The sequence below is a fragment of the Osmerus mordax genome, chromosome 21 (assembly GCF_038355195.1).
Source record: "Osmerus mordax isolate fOsmMor3 chromosome 21, fOsmMor3.pri, whole genome shotgun sequence".
In the NCBI taxonomy this organism is placed as follows: Eukaryota; Metazoa; Chordata; class Actinopteri; order Osmeriformes; family Osmeridae; genus Osmerus; species Osmerus mordax.
Window position 1 is genome coordinate 4,706,974 of NC_090070.1, and position 23,472 is coordinate 4,730,445.

General features: G+C 40.3%; 2 protein-coding genes across 3 annotated transcripts in view; one reads left to right on the forward strand and one right to left on the reverse strand.

The window, feature by feature from the left end:
• map4k3a (mitogen-activated protein kinase kinase kinase kinase 3a) overlaps nt 1-10,763 on the reverse strand; it is a 74,592-nt gene extending 63,829 nt beyond the window's left edge. For both annotated transcript variants that reach the window (XM_067258806.1, XM_067258805.1), the window contains exon 1: nt 10,555-10,763. In XM_067258806.1, coding sequence (XP_067114907.1) covers nt 10,555-10,650 — 96 coding nt within the window. In that variant the 5' untranslated portion in view covers nt 10,651-10,763. The remainder of the gene's footprint in view (nt 1-10,554) is intronic.
• Nucleotides 10,764-12,772: 2,009 nt separating this feature from the next.
• Nucleotides 12,773-18,560, forward strand: tmem178a (transmembrane protein 178a). Its single transcript, XM_067259628.1, has 4 exons — nt 12,773-13,184; nt 15,379-15,492; nt 17,389-17,526; nt 18,188-18,560. Exons 1-4 carry the CDS (start codon nt 12,773-12,775, stop codon nt 18,427-18,429), a joined length of 906 nt encoding a protein of 301 aa, XP_067115729.1. The 3' UTR covers nt 18,430-18,560.
• The last annotated feature ends 4,912 nt before the right edge of the window (nt 18,561-23,472 follow it).

Below are 23,472 nucleotides of genomic sequence, written 5' to 3' on the forward strand. Positions count from 1 at the left end.
AACGGGGGATTTTTACCGGGATAGTTTTACAGCTATATTTTTTTATTGCGATATTTGCATAGGAAAGAGTTGTCAATGGACTTTGAGGTTCACTGTATCTCCATTTTACACACTGAACTGTTGTTATTCAACTGTGACAAGGTAAATTTGGTTCTGCAATCAATGACCCCTTTAACGTTGACCCCACTGAATTGCACAGCAAACAAACCAGACATGTAACAAACTTACAAATGAATGTCTGACTGCACATAATAACAATATGAGTCCAATGTAATGTATGTTACATAATGCTCGAAAAACTGTATTTTGCACTCAAATTAATGCAATAAAATAAATCAAAAGTTGGCATGGGTCAATGTGTTATTTTCATGGTAGGTTATGTGCTGTTCCACTATGGAAAGCCATGTGCCAAAACCTGTCATTTAGTGTTTGCGTTATACGACACATTTGGCCGTTTTAGGATGACAGAAATCTTAAGACGTTTAAAATTGGGTGCTACCACTACATTTGTTTGTAAGGGGAAACCAGATAACGATCATTGCAAGAGAGGAAACAATTACCCACTCAACCTGTCTCGTTTTAACCTTTAGCTGACTGAGTTCTAAATATTTCCAATAGGGGTGGGAATCTTTTGGTACCTCACGAGTCAATTTGAATCGATTCTTGGGGTCACGATTTCGATTTTTTCTTTTTTTTTTATAATCAAATTTTGAAATTTGTGAATCGATGTGAATTGCTAGAAGACTGAATCGCGATTCAAATGTGAATAGATTTTTCCCCCCACCCCTTATTTCCAACGGTCCCCACAGCAAATTATTTTTCAGAAACGTTAGCTAGCTAGCTTTAGAATCAGAATCAGAATCAGAAAGGGATTTATTCGCCATGAAAGTTTGCACAGACAAGGAATTTGCTTTGGCAGGAAGGTGCATACAATAAACATATACCTAAAATTTAGTTAGCTTCCGGGCTAAGTTACCTAGCATAATACTCTTAGCAATGCTACTACCATCCTAGTGTTAATTGTTAGCCTTCTCATTAGTACATTTTGAAGCCATAATAAAGCGTTTGTCGCACAGTTTTTGTCTATCGGAAAATATTCAATTGGAATGTTCGAATCACATATTTGCGATGTTACGCTGTGGATCCACATGTGACGCTACTCATTAACTGGTTAAATAAGTTTAAGAAATAATATTAACATTATTAACAAGTATTTTGTAAGCTACTGGTTATTTTTTGCTTGTATATAATATCATAAACACAGTTAAATAAAGATTCAACATTTTATGATTAACCTGCACAAGTTGATCTCCCCCACACAAATGGACTGTCCAAAATACTAAATCACGTGCATGTAAGAAACATGATAGCCACTTAAGAGGCCACATGATCACAACATAGGACTACATACAGCCCAACAATGACACTACATCAAATGGGGGGGTATGTTGGTCCCAACGTCAAAAAGGTTGTAGAGGCCGACCGATATTACTGGCCAGAACAGGCCTTGGCCAAGGCCGTTGCTGGAAAACAACTCCCCTGGAGAGCGCTGAAGCGAGACTATCTTGCTCCCCCCCCCCGTTGCAAGTCAAGTGTTATTGTAAATGTTGTTGTGCTGAGGTTTTTGTCTGTTCCCACACCACACTGTACTCCTCTAGGAGCATTGTCTGAGTGTTGCCTTTTTCTCTCCTCCTCTCTCCTCATGTTATGCTGTAACTTTCTAGTTGGCGCCGAAAATGGCTGCCTAGGTAGGCTCTCCTGCCAAAGTAAATTCCTTGTCTGTGCAAACTTTCATGGCGAATAAAAACCAATTCTGATTCAATATTAGGCATTTTCCAAACTATCGGTATCGGCATTTATAATGGCCGCTAAATGAATTTTCCTAAAAAAAAATTGTTGCAAGAACAAAAGTGAACACACATTCAAGTATATATGAACATAAGATACTCTTACAGTCAGATATCATATAAAGACAATATTGAAGTAAAAAAAAAAAAGTTAATATATAGAAATCTATACATATAAATGAATATGAAATCAATAAAAACGGACAAAACACCCTTCAACCATGTTATGAGTGTTGGCATTGCATACTTTGTCCACCAGAGGGTACTCTACAACGTCCCTGTTCAAAGGACTTTAAGTTTCATATCTTAATTTTATTTATAATAACTTTAATATATTTTGATGTTCCTCTGTTCTGTTGTGACAATAAAACAAACAAGTTTATTTTTAAACTGCATTATCATATTATTTTATGTTAGGGAAATCTGTTTATGTTTAGTTACCTGTTTCTGGATTAAAATATATATATATATATATCGGCCGATATATCGGATTTTTAAATCACCAAATATTCGTATCGGTATCAACCTTAAAAATCCTTTATCGGTCGGGCTCTAGTATGTTGACCCCAACCAATTGGAAGCATAGATTGTCCACACATTGTTAAGACATTCAAAACAGCCATGTTAAGATGGCAATTTCTGTCGTCTTAAGACGGACAAATGTGTTGTCTTAACGCGAACGCTGAATTAAAGTTTTTGGCATATCCTTCCATATTACACAGACGTGTTCCTTAGTACATGCATACACACTCACATATGTAGGATTTTGTTTGTAAAACTCTGTAAAATTTTTCACTGTGCTCCTACATTTTTTATTTTAGGAGCACATGTATAGCCTGACTCTGCCCTCCTACGTACGTCCGCTCAATTTAGATTTTGCTTCTGTACTAGGTCTGGGATTTCGGTGTATTAGTCCGTTTTTGGAAACAACATTTTTGTAGGTTTAATCAGCGAACAGAGGGAGTGGCTGAGAACGATGACGTTGATGTCGTTCGCTAGTTGTAGTTCAGTAATGGCGGCGGAGTCGCTGCCGAATATCCAAAAGTTAAAGCCGGAGCAAGAACAATCTTCGCTAAGTTTTGTTGGTGGCCTTGATGTTGTGGCCCTCTTCCCCACGGGGTTTGGGAAAAGTTTGATTTTCCAGCTACGGCAGATAGCTCCGTTACAGTAGTGGTGAAGGAGTTGGCTAAGGTGAACGCTAGCGATTGGTTATGGCAGATCAGAGTGGCTCTGTGCAGATCCAATAGTTTTAAACTTCATCAGAGTACCCGCCTTCAAGGAAGTTAACGCTTGTCATTGGAGCGATCCCAGACCCTCTGTACAAATTAAATGTACGAGGGTCTGGTTAGGACCAGGCTAGCACATGTACTCCTTGGGAAAAAAGTTAGTGTAGAGCCCATTACTCCATAATATCCATCTGACACAAGGTGGACACAAATAACTAAAACTTAGGTCAAGGACCAGGTCTGAAAACAAGAGCCAATGAAGTACAAATTACATAATGTGCAGAAAAGGTATGAAGAAAGAAGTCTTTAGTTAGGCTATCCTATTAGTAGGTTTAACTCTACTTCTATAACATTTGAACTCTTAAAAACGTTGTTGAAGAAGACAAACATGGCACTGGAATTCCATAGGACTATGATGTCATAGAAGGTTCACATATTAGGCTACATACTATTGCAGGGGTACTCAATTAGAAACCCAAAAGGTCCACTAACCAAATTTGTATTCAGTCCAGGGTCCGGAACAATTATGTTTTTTCTGGCCCTTACCTCAGAGTTCTGGGGGTAATTATGCTTTGTGTCATAGTGACCATAGCCGCGGAAACATAGGCTATTTTATCAGGGGGGTGCTGCTGGGGGGGGGGGGGGGGGGGCAGTAGGGACGGACTGGGAGTAAAAATAAGGCATGCACATTCTATGTTTAATGTAATGCTAGTTCGTGAGAACGCTAGGATACTTAATGCGAGCGAACGTGGCGCGCAAGACTATTTTTTTTGCTTTTATTTGAGCACAAAATAGTTTTTTGAGCTTTAAGTAAAATGAACATAGCAGTTTTTCAATTGGTGAAACCTTGTCTAGTGAAGGTTGTATTTTTGTCTCTTAATTTTTCAGCCCCACCCTTACGTTTCTTAGCCTGGTTTTCCATTGTTATTCTTCTCCCGGTGCTCCCGATGGCCAGTCCGCTAATGCGGGGCTGGGCCGCGGTGGTGAATTTTCAAGTCATATCATTGGAAATTCTCGTGCTGTCAGGGGGTGCTACAGCACTCCTAGTTCCCACGGCCATGATAGTGACGTTTCACATTAGCTAGCGTTACCACTATTGACAAGGGCAACCGTTTCATTAAACACATTGGTTTTGAGCTCCCCACCGGCAGCACAAATGCATACTTACTACTTATTACCGAAATTAGGTATTTTTGGAATCAACTTTTCGCCGGGTTTAGAACACGCCATGTTTTTCGCTAAGGAAGAAACAGGTACTGTTAGCAAATCGATTAGCCTGCGTTGTTGCTAATGACACAAACAACCTGACCCATGAGATTGCGGCCAACTTTCAGTGAGTGAGTCGTCATGGTGATTACAGTTATTAAAGCTCCTAATTGGACCTTTGTATTGGACAAGATAGAAACCACATTTAGTTGGAACAAAAAGATGTGCCGGTTAAAATGGAAACGTTCCGTCAAAATGAATTAATTCCATAATAATATATTGGTTATAGGTCCGGGTCCGGATAGGGAACCGCCTGGGTCCGGAACCGGACCGCGGTCCGCCAATTAGTGACCCCTGTACTATTTTTAGACGCTATCCTTGTAACTCAAATCTTACAGAATCGTCTGTCACAAGACAATTTTGTCGTGCATCTTTCCGGCCACCGATTGACATCATCCTAACACTGCTTCAAAACATCCCAACCTGCTGAAAGCTAAACCAGGTTTAAGCCACCCAGTTTCCTAGTGTCTCAGTCCTACTGATTTTCTGGTAAATTAGCTTTAAAACCACCGAAAACATTCAAAACTCTTTGGTTATGCAGTCGTCTTGGCTCTGGGCATTACATGTTTTCATTCCACCTCAGGTGCGGCTTGCGGAGATTCTGCAATGTTTGCCACAGAGTTGGCGAAGCAGGTTATGGGTTTGTCGACAGGAGGTGTCGGGCGGTGCTGCTGCTTCTACCAAATGGTTTCTTCGTAAGTGACTACTTACACGTTGTAATTTATTACCAACACCGCAATTCCATTAAGAACAACCAATCAGTCATTCAAGCACATGGTTATGCCATCTATGTAAAAAGGGGTTTCCATTGCTTTAATGTTCAGGTTCAGGGATGGAAATTAATATTTTTGTCCACCGGCCACTGTGGCTGGTGGATTTCAAAATCTACCTGCCACTCAAATGTTTTTACCAGCCACTTTCTTGTTTTTAACCGACAATGTGTAACTGCATGTGAAAATTAATACTACACGATCTACAATACTTAAGCAGTTTATTTAATCTCAGTCTCAATGAAACACTGACACTTTCTCTTTTATACATGCACAAACCACGAACTGATATACATTTCATTAAATGAGTAGGGCAGATTAAACAACAAACTAACATTCCTCCACCCATCCTCCCCAATCCCAGTACAGTTTACTCCTGCTCATCAGAATCAGATTCTGAAGTTTCAGAGGTGCTTTCCTGAGCGTTCTTCTTCCACGACAGGGCGAACAGCACCCCGACGCGAAGCGGAGGGTTGTAGCTTCGCTCTGAAGGGGCTTATTTTCCCGATAATGACAACGGCGTTCTATACATTATCCCGCTTATTACACGGCTACTTGCCAAAAAAAAACTTAACACAGTGTGTCTTATTACAATTTATATGTTACCATTCGTAGTGTTGATCAGCAGAGAAATAGTTCGCCAAAGACGTTGAACTTCATAGACGTTGAACATTCTTTAGGCTTCAAATCAGCTGACGTCGCTAAGCAACGGAGTACGCTGGAGTTGAAAAGTTACCGGACTACTTGCGGAGTGCTACGAAAGACGTGAATCCGAGGCCAAAAGTACACTTCTCTTGACAGCGCCATTCAAGTGAATGGGGCTTCCCAACCATTCCCGCATTTGGCTGGTGGCGGGTGCTAATTTCCATCCCTGTTCAGGTTGTTTGCGACACGAGAGGTTTTGTCAGTCCTGTCTGCTATGTGCAATTACCTTGACACAACAAATGATTCTCTCATTTACCTAACAAAATTCATAATTTCCTATCTTCCAAAGCAAAGCTCTGGACAGGTGGTTGATAGGAAACAGTGATTAACCATTAAATACCTGGTTCATCACACCATACTGTATATTTTCCACACCTCTTTAGGACAATACATTCAATCCATGCTGTCAATGTCCAGAGTTGTAATATAAGGAACATTTGGGTGCATGAAAAAGTGTTTCCAATGTTTGATAGATCAGGGAGGGTTGGCACTAAAACACAGTCATCAAAATCCAGTGCTCCCTTTGTGGAATGCACAAATATTGCCATGCATAATGAATGCCACAAAAGGACACATTGCAGAGCTGTAGTCAATGTGATGACGAGCTAGATGAGCCGGCATCTCAGTGATTTAGGTTGTCTTAATCTCGACAATCTCTTAATCTCACTTCTTTTCACTGTCGGTAAGATACCGCCAGGCACCTGAATGGTTTTAGGACCCCGCCAAATTAATTATTCAATCATTCCACCCACATGGTCGAGCAGGGCTCACCGACTTCCGATTACATTTTGTGAGCAAGACACAAACTTCAAATTCTCAACCACAATCTGAAAAATGGTCCTGGATCCATGAGTACAACCAGCCTGACAATTCGAATGTCATGCTTCTGAAAACCATACGACATTCAAATAACATGTATGTCCTAATATAAATATATCCACCTGAGGTGTTAAAAAATCAGGGGTTGTGTGAGCCCTGGCATGTATTGGGAGATTCCAATCTCAGCGCTGTGATACCGCTACAGGAAGGGACAATGCCCAGTTGTGGGACATTGGTAAATAATTGATGAATTAATGGAGCGCGTTCATTTTTTTCTCCCCAGCAAATTCACTTTAAAATTCAGAGTGTAAAGGGATTGGGTGACGACATTCATGAGAGGGACCGTCGCGAAAAACCACGGTGCTGTCTAATATTTCCCCATGCGCTATTTTCGACCAAAAGGATGTTGAGTAAAAGACATGCTTTATACTGATGAATGAAAAGCAGGGACTGTGTCCCCTTGAATAGAGGATAGAAATGTGATTTGTTGTCCATTCCATAACGACAGTAGGGTTTCTGTAACAGCGGTAGGAAACCAAAGGAAATGAGAGCGACGGCAGGGGAGAGAGAAGGAGAGAGATCAAAACTGACCTAACAAATTTGATTACTTCTCCAAGAACCGTATGATCTGAATAGTTAACAGTATGGTAATATCAGCAGACCAGGCTCTAAGCTTAAACTGGAATTTCAACTGCATTGCTTTCAGTAGTACTGGCAGGCTGGCAGGCAGGGAGACAGGCAGGAGAAAGACAAACAGACACACACAGTAACATACAGAGAGACAAGCAGACTGTCAACACAGAGAGACAGACACAGACTGACAGAAGAGACAGAGAGACAATGGACGACAGACATACAGGAGACAAACACAAACTGAAATACAGACAGACATACAGGAGGCAGAAAGAAAGACATACATACAGACAGACAGAAAGACAGGCATGCAGACAGACAGACAGACATGCAGACAGACAGACAGACAGGCATGCAGACAGACAGACAAACAGAAGAGAAAGTTGGAAAGTAGGACTAATTAGGCTTAGCAGGATTACTGAGATGAAGTGGTAAGCATCTTAAACCAAATGAAACCCATCCTCATGCTTGCGGATGGTTTAAATGGACAATTTAGGTCAACAGGGCCCAGTCTGAACAGGGCCCAGTCTGAACTTAACCAGTCCTAACCCACTCCCCTTCCCTCCCCTCATCATACAGAAAAGCATCATTTTCCCGTGACTGAGAGAAATCAGAGAGAGAGATGGGGTTGACAGAAAAAGTGACAGAGACATCCGATTACACAACCCCTTTTCCAGTTCCCACCGCAGCCCTGAGAAAGAGAACCAGGGCTGCAACTTAAATATGCTGCAACACCAGGTTTCCACCCCTCACCACCACTCTCTGCTTCTCCTTCCTCGTTTTCCCCCATCCCTGTTCCTCTGCCTCTCCTCCTTTCTCCACTTCTCTCTATTACTACCTGTTTGTTTCCCTCATCTTCACTCTGCCTTCCTCATCCCCTTTCTCACTCCACCTTCCTTTTTACACTCTCTCTTTCTCGTTCTCTCTCTCTCGTTTCCTCTCTCTCCCCCCCTACCATTTGTCCATCTTCCTATCCCATCCCTCCACATTAACACACTCCCTCCCTATGTAATATTGTTTCCTCAGAGTGTAAAAAATCAATACAAAACTACTTGCTGGGTACATAGAAGCCACAGAACTATCAAAACAACCCAAGTTAAGTCTGACACACTTCCCTTCTAATACATTCAGGCACAGCCACAAGCCATGTGCTAATAAATAACGATGTTTGTTGTTATGAAACATACTGTAGGTACCCTGACAATGGTGCCATAAAACAGTCATTACACAGTTTGATGCTAACTATAAAAGGTATAACATTTTATTTATTTTCTTGTTATTTATTTTCTTGTTTCAACAGTAACAGTTACTGTGCATCGCAGCAAGTGTCACAACCTATTATGCTGATTACTCACTCAAAGTGAAGTGTGGCTATCAAATGACATACCGCAGGCAAAAGCAGACAATATTAGTCATCTCATCCCCTTTCAGGCATGACTAAGTTACCTGGCATTCTTTCAAATGCTGATTCCGTATGACGTTCCAAGAAGCAGATCAGATCATCCAAGCAAATTGGAATCCTTGCATGATTATCTATGAATGTTTTGGAATGCTAATATTTGTTGGAATGCCCAGACAGGATGGTATTCTCCAACACGCAAAGGTTATCTTAGTTAAAAGCATGGTGGCCTGAAACGACCGTGAAAATCGACTGCTGGGAAAATGAAAAAAAAGATGAATGGGACCATAATGAGACACATTACATCTGCATTACTCTATCAAAGTCAATCTGATTTTCTATTTCACTCAGTTAATGCAGCTCTCTCAACTGCAACAAGGGGTGTCCTTCCTGGACCAAAGGGAGTAGAGACTGAGTGAAATATGAACCTTTTCCATACAGAACAAGGCAAATTTGTACCATCCTCACCTGTCTGTGTATCAATTATACTCTGTATAGTATGTGACTAACCTCATGCACTTGTTAGTTTAAAAACTATGTGATAAGTCCTGAAAACCCTTTTCATGTCACAGAGATACTACTGAGAGTTTAGTAATTCACAGTAATCTAAAACCTGACTTTCAACATCTTTGGATTACGGATTCCAGGTAACATATTTGGACAGGTAACTCAGTGTAGAATCTAAATAGGATTGATTATTCAACTAGTTTTGGGCTAAGCTAATGCTAGTAGCCGTGCTTGACGCCAGGGGAAGGGAGACCTGGTCTACAATGGTCCCAGGAAACCATTGTCAATGCTCGAAAGAGTGTGAGCATTTTGACTGGTTTGAATGTATGTAACACAACGCGACACAGTGGGGATCTGAAATAAAGATCAGCAGTGGGCACATCCCCTTTTGTTATATCCAGCCAACAACATCCAAATTACTCTTCTGGTCTCTGAAGTTAGGAGGTCTTTGAATTGGATGTTAGTCTGGCTTTATGCCTGTCTAAGAACATGTCCTGCAAAAAAGTCCACCAGTGGGATATGATTGCCTCAAATGGCCTTTAATGGTTGCACAACCTTTTGTATTTGCATCGGTCATCATCACTTTCTTTGCTACTGTAGTCCGATCTGTCAGTATACTCAACTTGTAGGCACATTTCTATTTCAAGAACAATGCTCATTGTTTCAAATCAATTCTTTCTCATAAACACAAGGTCAAAGTGCGAAGACCACAAGCTCAAGATACCTGAAAAAGTGGGCTGTCAAACAGTTGTGTTTTATAAAAATTGGAAATAGCAACTAAGCCAGAATAAAGCAGTTTCCTGTTCTCAAAATATAGGGCAGGTATAGACCATATCTAGTATTTAGAAGCATTACTCTAACTAAAGCATTCTTTTAACTCTTAGTCTTGATCAGGTAGGCTGTTGTTTGAGGCCTCTTCAGCGTGACTGAATCGTTTTCTTTGGTCTAGGGAGGAAGTTATTGCAGGTGATACCAGTCTGAATGAAACAATAGGAACGGTCAACTGAAGTTATCACCGTTCCCTGGTCTGGCTTTTAGGCCGTTCTTGAAGGGGTACTGAATCTCCTTTTTTAATTAGTCTTTTGCATTTTGCCTACCAATATCCTGCAGCTGCTGCATCGAGCTAGCTAGCAGCGCTGTGGATAAACTGATTTAAGCTAGCCGAAATAAGTAACATAGCTAGTAAACATAGCTTCCCATTCCAGTTGAACAACAACCGCAGTTGACAAGTTCATTGTCTTCTTTCACAGCGATGGCAGACTGAACCTGTCACTTTATAATCAGTGCAATGACCACGGGTCGTGTTATATTCCATATTGACGTATGATGTCAGAATAATGTCGTTTAGCCAGACGGGATCTAGCTGAAAGCCTCAGATTTACCTTGTACACATCTCCGTAGGTCCCGCTTCCAATTCTCTGTATGAGCTCGAAATCCTCCTGCGGATTTCGCCTTGAAAGGTCGAAACTGGAATTCATTTTTAGAACTCCAGTTTCTTTATCCAACCGTTCTGTTTGTTGGGACTCTGGCTCAACAAACAACGGGAAACAAACAATATAAACATACGTCGTCAGAAAAAAATCAAGGCTGACTTCACTGTAACTTTAACATGGCCTCCTCTACGCTCTACGCGTGCGCCGTAGCCAGCTGGGTTCTCCAAGAGGGGAATGCTAGGAATGGCAGGCAAAGGGGGTGAGTCACCGACTGAGAGATTATCGCGAAGAACAACTTTAGAGTCAGTTCCAACCGCTAAATAATATTCAAACAGAGACAGCAAAATGTTCACCCAACAACAGGAATTACAAACAAATGGGAGTGTAATAGGGTAGCCTATGTGTGACAAGGCTAGCCTAGGTGAGGTTCAATTGCGACAAGCACAACATTGTTAGTTATCGTTAGGCTACATGTTTATTTGGAGTTATGCAACATAATTTTTGATCTGGTTCAGATTTGTCCAAAGCCAACAAAAGGAACGCCCATCAAGTAAAAAATGACGCCCCCATTTTACCCGTTTCCTTTTTATCTTGCTGTAGGCTAATAGGCCTACTGTAACTAACAGGTGGCAACTTGTGCAAACACTTGTGGTCACTTTTTAGGTAGCTTATGTTTCTGTATATGTTTGATGTTCTAAAACATTACCTGCTGTCTTGGAATTAGTTATGGTAGACTAGTCTATGCATATAATGTAAAACATACCTTTTACTGATCTTTTGTGTTGTGTTGACCTACCAAGGTTTGTATCATCCAAAAACCAAGACCCACTAAGCACACTCTTCAAAGTAAGTCGAGCAATATCCTCATTTTTATTTTAATGTTGCCTAAGGTTGAGAATTCATTCATTAAATCATTTCAAGATGAACACATTAAGTTACACACGCACACACAGACAGCCCACAATCTATATTATGAATAAATAATATTTATTCGGAAAACAACACAATTTTAATGTTAGAGTACATTTCTACAAATTCAACCGACTCAGAAACTTACAATGTGCCAATTGAATCTGTCTTATTTAATGAGTCCACACCATGCTGTGGGTCACATTGTAATTATTGTAATCACCTGTTATGTATGCCTTTTCTAGGCACATATGCAGACGGTGGATTTAATGGCCCATTATTAAAGCTGGCAAAGGCGCAGATCAAACCAACCCAATAAACACCCACAAATACATTTTAACACTATGTGGTGGCAATTATTTAGTGACAAACTCAGCCCAGTCTCAGCCTGTTACAACAGAGCTGTTAGACCAGTGCATGGCCAGGAAAAGAGTATACACATGCATGAATTTGTACCCTTTTCTCATTTTGCAATGACCATAAACATATGAATAATGCAGAAGGCCTGTGTGTGTGGGGAGAGAGAGAGAGAGAGAGAGAGAGAGAGAGAGAGAGAGAGAGAGAGAGAGAGAGAGAGAGAGAGAGAGAGAGAGAGAGAGAGAGAGAGAGATCCGTCCACAGGTCTCACGAATGGGGGATGCTAACTGCTAAATTATTTTTTTTAAAGTCGATTCAGAACAATAACAGTATGCAATCCCGAAACAAAAACGCTTTGGATTCAATCTTTCTGGTGGTCCAAATGTGTTAAAACAGTTTGGCAGGCAGAAAAACAACGAAAGGCACACCCATCTATCATGATGGAGTGTATGGGAAGCCTTGAAATATCCTCTCACACGCTGTCTTTCCGCCGGGTGATGTTCATCTTGAATAGGAGGAGTCTGCGTTTTACCCTTTGGCACACGGGCGAAAAGGACACTTTCAGGGTCGCTACACTGAGGTGAAGATGATGAGTAGAGTGGTGGGGAGAGAGAAAGAGTGGCTTAGCATTTGCAGGTAAACACCGACAGCCTGGTTGGGAATCCACACCCATTTCACAGCGGACACCCCTCCACCTGTGTTTTTGTCTGTTCAACCTCAGCACCTTTGCAGTGCGTTGTGAACCTGACTTGATGATGCGCTCTCGACGGCGGGCAATATCTGCGGATCCAAGGATGGATAAAAATGCTTAGTAACTGGAATAGCAGGTGCAGGAAAGAGCGTCCAAACATCAAGCCGACTAGACACTCTTTGTACAGTACCGAGGTCTGATGTTCGAAACATGGAAAAACAATCGTTTATAACGGCGTTAAGCTTGTCTATGAGTGTATTGTCATTATTGTTGTTGGTCACTGCTATCTTCACTGACCACTGGTACGAGACAGATACCAGAAGGCATAAAGAAAACTGTGACCGGTATGGATCAGATTCAAACGACCAGAAAAACCGAGACATGCCAATCTACCACCTGCCACTGGTGGATAACGGGAACTCCAAACGGAATCTAGCGCTTATGAAGCCTATCCATGTCGGGAGTCGAGAGGAGGAACTGCTTGAGAACTGGAGGGCAATTCTGGGGATGGGAATTCTGGAGACGGAATGTGGGCGTCCGTTATTCTCTACATATTCTGGGCTCTGGAGAAAATGTTTCTTCGAAGGCATGGACCGGGATATTGACAAACTCATATCAAAGGGTAAGAGAGTTTCCCTGTGAAGTCTTCAAAAGTATGAAACAAGAAGACTATTTACTAGACCAAAACAGGACGTGAGTGGGCAAGAACTGCTCTGCATATCACATACCCCAGTTAAAACGTGATGTTGCTATCCATTCCATTTACGTGCATTGCGTCAAAATAGGCTCAGTAGGGCTTGTAATTATGCAATGCATGATAAAACAAATTTTTCCTCAACCCTTGCAGATAGATAACTACACTTTAAGACTAAACTACGTGTAGCACATGCATTCCAAACGGATAACGAGCATTTAAACTAAACAAATGAATGTAGATATTTTAGGCCATGCGCACACTGTCCCATGTCAAGCTGTCAAATCATAGCTCTGTTGTCCAGTGCTAAAATGCATCTTAACCTACATCACATCACGTAGATGTGATGCAATGAAATTCAAATTCAAACAATGCAAAGTGTGTTCAAGGTTGAAACACGAAAATCGAAGAGGATTAAAGGAGTATAAAGCATCCGGAGTGGACATACCAGTCCATCAAGATTAATGTCGGCAAGATTAACTCGTGGGCTAAAAGGCAAGGTAATACCTGCCATGGTGCATTCTAAACAGCTGGTGTCACGTGGAGTGGAGAAGTCTACTTCGACCTTCAACGCCTACCTTTTGGTTTCTGTCCACGTTGATTAATTTGACACCAAGCTTACCTCAATTATTAAAAAGCACCTCGAGGTCTGACTTTTACGCACAGGCAACCGAGTTGTCTAGGTGGCAGAAGAATGCTTCTGTAAGAGCATTTTCTTGACTTTATGACTAGAGGCTGATAGCTACTCATAACTCATGCAGACTCACAGGAGAGGTGGCTGTAAATACGACGCAACCTTCTGACAGTGAGCGAAAGACGCTCAGCTCTCGCCTGTAGTAGATATAGGTGCGCCGCGCGCTCACCTCAAAGATCGGACTGTGAATTAGCCTTGGTGATGGATGGATCATGTCAAGAACAGGACAAATAGCGACTGTTTTGAAGCAAATCTAAAGTGCAAGCCACTATTTTTTGTTGTTGTGATAACCACTTTCATAATATAAACCCATGTCAGTCTATTATAGTTATGTGCGTGTAAATAGGTAACATGTTTATAAAAATACGTGATGGAGTTATGTTTCTCGTCTTGCAGTGCTGCTTTTAAACAAATGCAAGCCATGTGAAAACAGGCGGAAATAAGAACAGAAGGTCACTGTCGGGGTTCATTCCCACCACCAACATGGGACTTGAGTTGTATTTTTATGCCAGTCAGTATAAAGACAGAAGGTCAAAGCCTCCACACATTCTCATTCTCTTTTGGTATCTATGAGGCCTATAACATTGCCTTTTCACTTGTCTTACAGCAGCATGGGGATATAGATTAGGGTCTATAATGGATTGGCTTAGACTGGAAACCTCAATGAAAGGCTGATTCAGCAGGCAACTCCTCGCTTTAACCACCACAACACAAACTATGAAAACCTGACATTTTCACACGCAAATAAGAATGTTTTCTCTCCCTGAGATGGATTAGATAAATGCATTTTGCATTAAATACATGTTGAAAGACTGTTGCGCAACACCATAATTAAGTAAGAAGTCCAATGGTAAAGATATTTCTCACAAACCTTTATGGCCTGTTGTAGCATTTATTGTTTAAGTGAATAACATGCAGATAGAAGACCAGCAGTAGTTTGACGATATGCTTTGTGTGATGGTCAAGAACAAAAAACATGTTTCTGTTTATTGAAAGTCAAGTAAATGTCACCGTTTTACCCTTTGCATACAGTATCAAGTTAGCCTCTTCGCAAGCACCAGAGGACTCAAATGCCACCATTCAAGTGAAAAGGGAATCCATTAAAAATTTATGTTGGGGTGCCACTCAATTTGATGCTTTCCTTATTCATTGCAAATAACATGCAATAATTGTAATAATACAACTATTGAATGAAACATTATTTCAAAAAATATATATAAGTTGTCATATTCTATCTATCATGCCATACTTCAGAAGATGTTAAGACATTAAAAGAAAGCAGTTGCCCTTACATTATTGTGAGATGCTCTGGAAAGGGCAACATAAAGTTTAAGCTTGAGACAGGCCTAGCAAGAACCTGCAGATGGCACATGAGAAACATGTTGTTTTAACCTCTCTAAAATTGCCCTTAAACTGATGTTTTAACAGGTATCGCAGATCGATGCACAACTGTCAAGTACCATTTTTCACAGCCAATACGACTCAGAAACATCCCTCTTAACCTGACAAGGACCATTCAGCAAGACGAATGGCATCTTTTACGTAAGTATCACTGACTCAATATTTCCCAGAACCACCCCATCTGTGAGTTAAATGCTTGAATGGCCTCTATGTTGTTATGTTTGTGATACACATATTTGGTCAGCATTCTTCCTTTGCCAATTTGTGGAAAACATGTTTGCTCTGGTTGGTGCTCCAAGATAAAGCTGGTTTCAGCAGCTTTTGGAGAATAGGCCCCAGCCTAATACAAAATGAACCAACTTATACATTTCAAGAATAATTTGATTCTTATCATCTGCTCTAGGATAACAGTTATTTGAACTCTAAGAAATATTATATCATGATTAACAATTGCAAGAGTAGGATTCTTCAAACACAGCCAGGGTGTTGATTGGTTGGGGTTGTAACATTGATAAGGATCATTTTAAGACACTGTTAGTGTATCAACAAATACGGATGCATACCAACAACAATACACTTTACTAATATTTCCATCTATCATCTTCCTCATTTGTTTTGAGTTATAGGAGTTAAGTTATGCCTGAATCTTTTAAAAGAATACCAATATGTGTTGATACAGTCTTCCCTAATTGGACAATGTTTCTGCCTGAGGCTCTCGTGTACGTTAGGTAATCACTTTAAAAGTCCACGCTCAAACCAACCAAGCCCAACTTCATTTAAATTCACATCATGGAGCCTTTTGACAAGCACAGTGACTTACATGATTCACAATAAGGTTCTACTTTCCCACAGTCCAATGAATATGTAAAGCTAACCTTTCAACACCGGCATTCCCACTTCAGGGTCTGACCCTTGAAGCATGGCTTACAACACAAGCCCAAGAAATGTTCCCTGGTAGAAAGTCAATGGCGTCTCACAGAAAAAGAAACTCATTAACTCTCTGGAGTCCCTTATTGCGGTACGAGGGAGTCAGGGATGGAGCATTATCAAAGTCAGAATAGTGCGCTTTCAAGAGTTATATTAGTGTTTTCTCAGTTGTCAACTGCTGAAGTTTGAACTATTGTTAATGTATTTCAACCTCTGTATCCCAAATATGGTTGATATTTATATATAAACAATACCTCACATAAACAAGATTTGCTGTACCCTTTTAAGCAAAAATGTTAAGATGACTGCTCGTGTGCTAAATATGCATTAGGAAAGCTCTTAGTACTGTGGCACAACGGGTCATTCACTAATCACAAGTTTGGCGGTTAGATCCGCGTCTCCACCTGTCCATGTGTCGAAGGGTCCTTGAGCAAGACACTGAACCCGAAAATGCTCCCAATCCCAAGTGTGCGAATGGTTGAATGAGTACTGATAAGGTACAAAATGTTCTATATAAGGGAAATCCATTCACCATCATCATATACGGTATAACACATTCTGTACGTCAGCTGTACTGTACATACATGTTCACCTGCAAAGAAGATCAGAAAGGCAATCACATTTGACAACACATTTTAATAATGCTAGTTTACCTATATTAGTCTTCAATGACACAACCAAGGCCTAAAACATGACAAGCACACAAGCCTCCCAGAGTATATACCACAACACACTCAGCACGTTGCAAACATTCGTTATTCCTGTTGAGTGATTGTCTGAGAGCAACACAGGCAGGTTACCACCGGGTGGTTGTCATGGGAACGCTGTGTGTATTACCTGTCCTCAGATATGTGTATGTGTTTGTGAACATGCATTTTTCGTGTACACGGGTGTTCTACCGTAAGCGTGGGTGTGCTTGTGGGGCTGTCTGTGCATGTCCATGCGGTCGTGTGAATACATATATGCGTGGGTGTTTTTGCATGTGTGTCCATGAGGGTGTGGGAATGCACACGTGGGGGTTGGTGTGTGTACGTGTGTGTTGGTGTGCGTGTTGTTGTGTGTTTGTGTACGTGTATGTGTTTGTGCGCTCATTGTGGATCCCTCTGTCAGATCTGCGGCGGATCACGGCAGGGTTCCTGGGAATGGCAGCGGCCGTGTTGCTGTGTGGAAGCATCGTGGCCACAGTGGGATTCTTCTGGGAGGAGAGCCTCACCCAGCATGTCTCTGGCCTGCTCTTTCTCATGGCAGGTACGTTCCTGCCAACTGCCTATGACCAGCCTTTGTGTGTGTGTGGATGTATGTGTGTGTAGGGGAAATAGAGAGTTAGTGACTGTAGGCGTTTGAGTGGGTGAGAGTAAATTTGCGAGTTTATGTGGTTCTATGTCTATTTTATTTATCTTTTCTTGACCTTTGTTTGGCAGTTATTGACTTGTGTTTCAGGCCTCCTTTGTGCTTTTAGCCTCCCTCTTCACTCCTGTGCATTCATCTTTCCTAGATGAATGTGCAGAAGGTCTTGAAGAAATACATATTCTCATATCAGTTTGGTGGTCCCTCATTTCTTCACACAATACAGATTTTCCTTTCGGTCTTTTCAATATCTACTAATTTCATGATGAATTTTCTTTCAAATTAATTTGTCATGTTCAAAATGTGAACATACTACATAATACATTTTTACAAACAACCTGCAGTTAACATCTCCTGATAAAAGACAATTGGTGGACAGTGGAGCACTAGTGCGTGTGTGTATTGGTGTCATCACCCTCTGCAAGAGTGTGTATCTACCATATAATGACCAATAAAGAGTTCTAATATTAAACTTTTTTTTTTACGAAACGAGTTTCCTAGCACGTTTCGTAAACTATATAAACAACAACAACAGTAAACCATGAACACTTACTCTCCCTAGGCATCTTTTGCACCATCTCCCTGTGTACCTATGCGGCCAGCGTCTCCTACGACCTCTCCAGGAACCCGCCTTTCATCTACGGCCTTCCCGGTGATGTGGACCACGGCTACGGGTGGTCTATCTTCTGTGCCTGGGCTAGTCTGGGCCTCACTGTGGCATCGGGCTGCATCTGCACCACCTATCCTTTTCTCAGCAGAGCCAAGGCCCTGCGCTCCAAAACCGCCCGTGAGTCATCTGTGTGAGCTCCCCCTATAGTCCTGGAGGAGGAACTATGTGCATTGTTGGTTACAACACGAACAAACGGTCGCTTACTTACGTGTTTTTTTGATGCACTCAGACGCATAATGAAAACATAATGTGTCGCAGTCGAGAGATGGGGGATTGAGTTTTTATCATGGATTGAGTTTTGGTTCACTCTCCATTCACTTCTTGAGGTGTTATGCAAAGTGACGGTGTAATGACTTGTCGTTTGTTTGTTGTAAGTCTGTATTTGCTCAGACACACACACACAAACACTGTCTCGCTCTTTTATACAGACACATGCACACATACACAGACACACAGACTACCCAAGCACACACTACATTGACACAACAAAAAAAGATGCAGGATAACCAAATGGGGTCAGATACATACATATTTGTATCCACAACATATCTAACCACTTATTTGAAATTATTAAAACATATGAATTGATATTGGCTGTTTTGTAAGAATTTGCATTGCATAGGAACACAAATTCACCTTTGGGGAAAATTGAATCAGTTGCCTGATCCTGGGGTGCATGATCATTGCAATAGATTCAGAAAAGGTCAATCCTATAAATCTCCTCTCAACTGAGGCAAACTACAATCCTGACTATAAAAATGTGTGTGAGACTGTTACATTGATGATGTTTATATCACGTGCATTACTACAGTATTGGAGGACCACAGTTATTTCTGCCTTTGGCTCTCAAATACAGTGGGCCATTTCTATGCGCAACTGGAACTGTTACCGATTTAGAACACATAGTTGTTGATGTTTTACTATCTGCTTATAAACATAATCAGATCTTAGTTTAAAAGTGAACCCAAAAATATCAACATTATGAATGTGCAGAGGGATGTTAATCATGCATTCAAAAGTATTTTTTTCAAATAAAGAGGATGGTTATACACCACTGGAACGGGAATGAAATCATAGGAATACGCTGGAGAAGAGACAAGGGAAACGTAACACTCTGGAATGTGTAACAGACATTTATGGATGATTCAAACACTTTTTCCTGGCACACGCAGTGAATGAAGAGGGCACGGGAGGTCCTGATTGGTTCACGTTGTGCCAATGCTCCGTATTGAACGAGAGGAACAAGTGACTGTGGCGGCAATGCAAACTTGATGGCCTCTGATGCCACCCACACCGTTAGAGGTGTCACTCTCTAGGTCGTACCTGGCTGACACTGTATGCTGGGTTGCAATCCGGGCAGCGTTCGTGGCAAACCGCTCTGAATTATGAAATATTGTCATCCTACGTAATATTGAATTGTAAATAAAAAAACAATCGACAACCTGTGTCAATGTTGAACCTTGTCCTGTACTTTGTTTCAATAGTCAAGTTACATTGCATGCAAATATCAAGTCAACTGAATTATCAAGTCAGTTACATTCAACAGATCTAATCTGAAATATTAAGTCAGTTACATTGCACAGATCTACAGTGAGGGAAAAAAATATTTGATCCCCTGCTGATTTTGTACGTTTGCCCACTGACAAAGAAATGATCAGTTTTAATGGTAGGTTATTGTCATGCTGGAATACCCATCCACGACCCATTTCCAATGCCCTGGCTGAGGGAAGTAGGTTCTCACCCAAGATTTGACGGTACATGGCCCCGTCCATCGTCCCTTTGATGCGGTGAAGTTGTCCTGTCCCCTTAGCATAAAAACACCCCCAAAGCATAATGTTTCCACCTCCGTGTTTGACGGTGGGGATAGTGTTCTTGGGGTCATAGGCAGCATTCCTCCTCCAAACATGGCATGTTGAGTTGATGCCAAAGAGCTCGATTTTTTCTCCTCTGACCACAACACTTTCACCCAGTTATCCTCTGAATCATTCAGATGTTCATTGGCAAACTTCAGACAGGTCTGTACATGTGCTTTCTTGAGCAGGGGGACCTTGCAGGCGCTGCAGGATTTCAGTCCTTCACGGCGTAGTGTGTTACCAATTGTTTTCTTGGTGACCATGGTCCCAGCTGCCTTGAGATCATTGACAAGATACTCCCGTGTAGTTCTGGGCTGATTCCTCATTCGTCATTCTGTCATCCTGTCCTTTTCCTGACAGTGGAATGTTTTTATTTTGACACAATGTTGACAAGCTATTCTAATCTACAATGCATCCGGAAATTAGTATTATTATTTTAATACTTTTTCGACATTTTGTCATGTTACAGCCTTATTCCCAGATTGATTCAATTAATTTTAATCCTTAAGATTCTACACACAGTACCCCATAATGACAAAATGAAAAAAGCTTGTTTCAAATTTGGGTAACACTTTATAATAAGTCAACGCTTTTTGGCATTTACAAAGTGTTAACTAATAGTTAGTTAATCCTTTATAAAACATTTTGAAACATTAACAATACATTATTAAATAGTTAATAAGCTTATTATTAAACACTATGTTGATCATTAATAAACACAGTTAAAAATTATGTATTTTATTCATAATACAATTCATAAGGTGTTTGATAACTGCATTATCATACTTTATAGACAGCTTGTTAATATAGTTGCAAACCAGGAGTTTAAAAGGTGTTAATGGTACATGAGCTGGTATAGAAAGCATTAGCAAATGGTGAACAAACCATTTACATTACCTTTATAAAGCATGAGTAAATAACTAACAACATATTTACTTATGTCTTTAATTAATGTATGCCAAGTCGAATACAGGATGTACACTATGCTTTGCAGATATCTTAACAACTATTTTATAAAGACTTACTAATGATGCAACTTCTGATTAGTAATGCAAGTTATAAAGCATTTACTAACTGTTAGTTAAGGCTTTTGCGTGACCTAATCTAAAGTGTGAACTATTTATGCCTTATTAAGCATTTATAGAAAGACTATAGGCCTATAGATGTGTTTTTGTTTTTTAGAAGAAATAGCTGTTAATTTATTTACCTGGGTAATAAAATAGTATTTTATTTCCATTAAGAAGCAATACAGTAGAATTGGTATAAAAGTTGGTTACCCAAAGCTGTATTATTTTTTTTTTAAATGGCTGTAATAAACTGCAAATGTTTAGCTACTCCTCGACAGGTCTGCAAACGCCTTTGAAAGCAGAGATTTGTTAAAACGTTAGTTAACCGAGACCATAGGTCGAGGGTTACAAACAAACAAATCGTTTTAACAAATTGAGGCGACAAAGCGTTTGCTGACCTGTCGAAGAGTAAACATTTGGTTTCTTATATACTACAACAATACGTGGGAAGATCCCAAATCAAACACGGCGAATCTGGAGCAGACGCCATCTTGTCAGAGCAATCAGCTGCAGTTGTACTGGTGACGTCACTACATCTCCAAGGCAACATATCAACAACTCTTTTGAGAACGTCTTCTGAACCAATAAGAACAGCATATTGGTTCAATTGCAACAACAGTACGAGAGTTCTGATTGGCTAATGGGTAGTCATGCCAGCCGCGTATTAACCCTTGTGTTATCTTCGGGTCATTCTGACCCATCAGTCATTGTGACCCACCGTCGTATTGCGACAACTTTACCACATACAAAAACAAAGTGAAGCATTTTCTTTTAACCATTGGGCTGTCTCAGACCCCCCACATTGCAAAGGTTAAAAGAAAATAATTGTTATTTGTTTTTGTATTGGGTAAAATTGGGTAAACACAAAGATGGTTCGTTATGAACCTTTGGGTCATGTGACCCGAAGGCAGCACAAGGGTTAAGTCTTTATATTCTATGCGCGTATTGACCTGCTGTCTGATACGTATTCTTATTGCCCTCCGCTGATGTCATCTTCAAAATGAGCGAGATCGAGGAGTTTTACTATCCAGATGACAATGAAGACATCAACAGCGACGAGGAAATTCTTAACTTTCTAAAAGAGCAGAAAAGTGTGAACACAGAGATATAAACGACAAGCGCTAGGCAGATTGCTAGGTTTGGTTGCTCAGATTTCAGATTGGTTGCTAGTAGGTGCTAACACCTGAAACACACCGTGTGAAGACTTGAGTAGAGCTGAACAAAACGACATGTTTTAAATGAAAAGAGCTAAAAATGCCATATAATAAACAACTTACTAACCTCGACCGTTCGGTCATGCCGGGAAATATCAAACTGAGGTTATAACCTATCGACCGCTGTCACTCTCGGCTAGTAGAGCTAAGTTAGTACTGTAGTTAGTAAGACACATGCCCGTCATTACTTCAATAAAATAGTAATTTTGTGTATCACATTGTGTTGTGTTTGTTTCCTTTTGAGAAACGTATGTTCAGCCTTTGTGAATGTGAGGTTCGAGAATGGACAAGAATACCTTAATAAATAACTTATAAATGTTTAATAAGGCATAGATAGTTCACACTTTAGATTAGGTCACGCAAAAGCGTTAACTAACAGTTAGTAAATGCTTTATAACTTGCATTACTAATCACAAGTTGCATCATTAGTAAGTGTTTATAAAATAGTTTTTATGATACCTTTGTGAATGTGAGGTTTGAGAATGGACAAGAACACCTTAATAAATAACACAAAAGCCTTAACTAACAGTTAGTAAATGCTTTATAACTTGCATTACTAATCACAAGTTGCATCATTAGTAAGTCTTTATAAAATAGTTGTTAAGACATATGCTAAGTATTAGTGTACATCATCTATTCGACTTGGCGTACATTAATTAAAGACATAAGTAAATATGTTGTTAGTTATTTACTCATGCTTTGTGAAGGTAATGTAAATGGTTTGTTCACCATTTGCTAATGCTTTCTATACCAGCTCATGTACCATTAACAGATACAACAGATAAACAACTGGTTTGCAACTATATTAACAAGCTGTCTATAAAGTATGGTAATGCAGTTATCAAACACCTTATGAATTGTATTATGAATCAAATCCATAATGTTTAACAGTGTTTATTAATGATTAACATAGCATTTAATAATAAGCTTATTAACTATTTAATAATGTATTGTTAATGTTTCAAAATGTTTTATAAAGGATTAACTAACTATTAGTTAACACTTTGTAAATGCCAAAAAGCGTTGACTTATTATAAAGTGTT